Source organism: Mus pahari, chromosome 7 (assembly GCF_900095145.1).
Source record: "Mus pahari chromosome 7, PAHARI_EIJ_v1.1, whole genome shotgun sequence".
NCBI classification, from domain to species: Eukaryota; Metazoa; Chordata; class Mammalia; order Rodentia; family Muridae; genus Mus; species Mus pahari.
In genome coordinates this window covers 79095022-79097997 of record NC_034596.1, presented here as the reverse complement: position 1 = coordinate 79097997, position 2976 = coordinate 79095022, and the positions used below count along the sequence as shown (strand labels likewise).

Sequence of the window (2976 nt, the reverse complement as noted above, 5' to 3'; positions counted from 1 at the left end):
ACAGTACTATTACATAAATGGTTGTTAGATACCTAGGGAATAAGATTAAGCAAGAAGCCAGGCATGGTGGCACATGCCTTTAATCCCAGCACTCGGGAGGCAGAGGCAGGTGGATTTCTGAGTTCGAGACCAGCCTGATCTACAAAGTGAGTTCCAAGACAGCCAGGGATATACAGAGAAACCCTGTCTCAAAAAACATAACAAAACAAAAAAGAAAACAAACAAACAAAAAAGATTTAGCAAAGAATGTAAAGACATACTCATAATTACTACATCACAATACATAATAACAATTTCTAGAATTGGTCTAGGAAGCCATCAATTGAGTTTCAACTAAAACCCATTAATTTAATTCTTGGTATTATCCTCCTTCTCACCACAGAATAAAAATACATTCAAATTTCAAACATTCAATTACCAGTTAGACTATAGTATTCAAGGATAAAAATTTCTACTAAAGCTTTATGAAAAGTGGAAAGGAAACATAATTGTAGTATTGTGGGTTCCCCATCTGCTCTGCCCCAGGTCTTGACTCCTTGGTGAGGTAAGATGCAGGGAGCCTGACTGTGCTTACACCATACTGTAGCCAGGCAGGTGTGGGCCATGAGGAAGCGCCAGGACACTGCTAATGGGTGGGAAAGTGCAGTCTGAGATGTAAGACAACTAGAGCTGGCTCAAGGGGTCCCAGACTTGCAAAGAGTCTGGAGCCATGAAATTCCCAGGCTCTTGAACATACAGCCTCTGCTGAAAGTCATGGAAGGGCTGATAAGGGAATCTGGGCCAAAGGCCATGGAGGAAGGGGTTTCCAGCTGGTCCTACAGGGAGAGTCCTTGGCTTGAGGCAGCAGCAGGCTTGACTTGGTGGTGATTGTGGTTGGGAGTGCAGAGAGGCCTTCTAGGGGAGATTAGCAACCACTCTGAACACAAAGGTCTTCTCTGTGAGTCCTCACAGTGGATTCCTAAGAAAAGACACAGTCTGTGGTAACAAATCATTCATTGCTATGATGGAAAGTGGATGTATAACACTGTACTCCACTTTTAGGTAGGCCTGAGATGAAATACTTTTTGTGAAGAGTAATGTCTGGGAAGGAAAGTTTATGCTCTAGGAACTTCAGGCCTCTAGGTCCCTTATTAGAATGGAGATCTAGTCTTGAGCATACCTGACCACAGGTCACATCTTTTTCCTCATCTACATGTGGAGGGGATTGGGGTATTTCCCTTACATAACTAATGCACAAATATATGTGAGGCTGTGGCTAGTGACAAAGCCCTGGGGCCCAGGAGCAGGTGAAACTTATACCATCTTCTCAGAGCCTCTGGGGCGTCTAGCCTCAGCTCAACCTTGGACCAAGCTACCTTTCTACGTTTCAAGGTACACTACCTCACACATAATTTCTAAAGCCCTAGTGTGTGTGTGTGTGTGTGTGTGTGTGTTTCTTGTGTGTATACATATATATCCCATAAAATCTGCTGGTTATTACTTGTAAAATAAATATAACACAACTAACTGACACAAGAGGGTCAAATTCATATTTATGGGTTTTTTTTACAATCCCGTTAATATAAACATCTAAATCATGAAGGTCTAGCAGAACCACTGTAATCACTATTGCCCATGAAAACAGTAAAAGACAATCTGATTCACACTTCATTACACAAACTAATGAGAGTCACCATCTCACCACAGAATACATGGAAAATGCACTATTACTTTGTATAAACATTGGCAGATGATTAGATACTTCTAGGATACATCCTGAATACCAGTGAAAATAAGTTAAGAACTGACTGTTATTCTTTGTTAAAATGATGATTTTGCCAATAGTATGAAATTAAAGGAAATTTATACATCTGCAAGAACAAAAATATCCTAATATCCTATCAATGATCAGATGTTTTAAATAATAATTAAAAGGTGGTTTTCTTTAAATAAATAGACAGCCAGCCTCATTCGCATAGCTACAGTGATAAAGAGGTTTTTTTTTTTTTTTTTTTTTTTTTTTTTTTTTTTTTTTTTTTTTTTTTTTTTTTATGTATGTCCCTTTTTGCCAAAGACTTTTCTCAGGGCAATTTTAACATCCTTGTTCCTAAAGCTATAGATTAAGGGGTTCATCATGGGAACCACAATGGTATAGAAGACAGAAGAGACTTTTCCCTGATCCATAGACCCAGGTGAGGAGGGTTGAAGATACATAAATGCACATGAGCCAAAGAATAAAGAAACAGCAAGTATATGGGAGCTACAGGTGCTAAAGGCTTTGGACATTCCTGCAGTAGATCTCATTTGAAGGATATTTGAGAGAATGAAACCATAAGAGGTAAAGATGATAACACTGGGCACAATGATATCTTTACCACCTACGATTAGAATCTCTATTTCGTTGGCATAAGTGCTGGTACAGGAAAGCTGCAGCAAAGGGAAAAGATCACAGAAATAGTGGTTGATGATGTTCCTGTCACAGAAGGTCAGTCTCAGAATGCATCCAGTGTGGATCATGGCTCCAGAAAATCCCATTATGTATGAACCAAGCATAAGATAGGAACACACCTTGGGAGACATAGTAATATTATACAAGAGTGGATTGCATATGGCCACATAACGATCATAAGCCATTGATGTCAGAACACAACATTCACAAATGGCAAAAAAACAAAAGAAATAGAGCTGGGTCATACATCCCATGTAGGAGATAAGGTTCTTCCTTACTAAGAAGTTCATCAGCATTTTGGGTGTAATTACAGATGAATAACAAAGATCAATGCAGGACAAGTTTAAAAGGAAAAAGTACATGGGAGTGTGAAGGTGTGAATTCAGTGCAATTAAAGTGATCAAAGCCAAATTCCCCAGTGCTGTTGTTGTGTAAATTAGCAGAAAGAGAAAGAACAGTGGTAACTGGAGATCAGGATCTTTTGTTAACCCCAGTAGAATGAATTCAGTCACCAAAGAACCATTTTCCAGACCCATTCTTTTTTATAA

The 2976-nt window shown here is 39.1% G+C and overlaps 1 protein-coding gene across 1 annotated transcript; it reads right to left on the bottom strand.

Annotated features, from left to right (window-relative positions):
• Positions 1 to 2028: 2028 nt before the first annotated feature.
• Positions 2029 to 2976, bottom strand: LOC110324453 (olfactory receptor 8B3-like). The gene has a single exon (XM_021202044.1). The coding sequence runs from the start codon at positions 2962 to 2964 to the stop codon at positions 2029 to 2031; it is 936 nt and encodes a 311-aa protein (XP_021057703.1). The 5' UTR covers positions 2965 to 2976.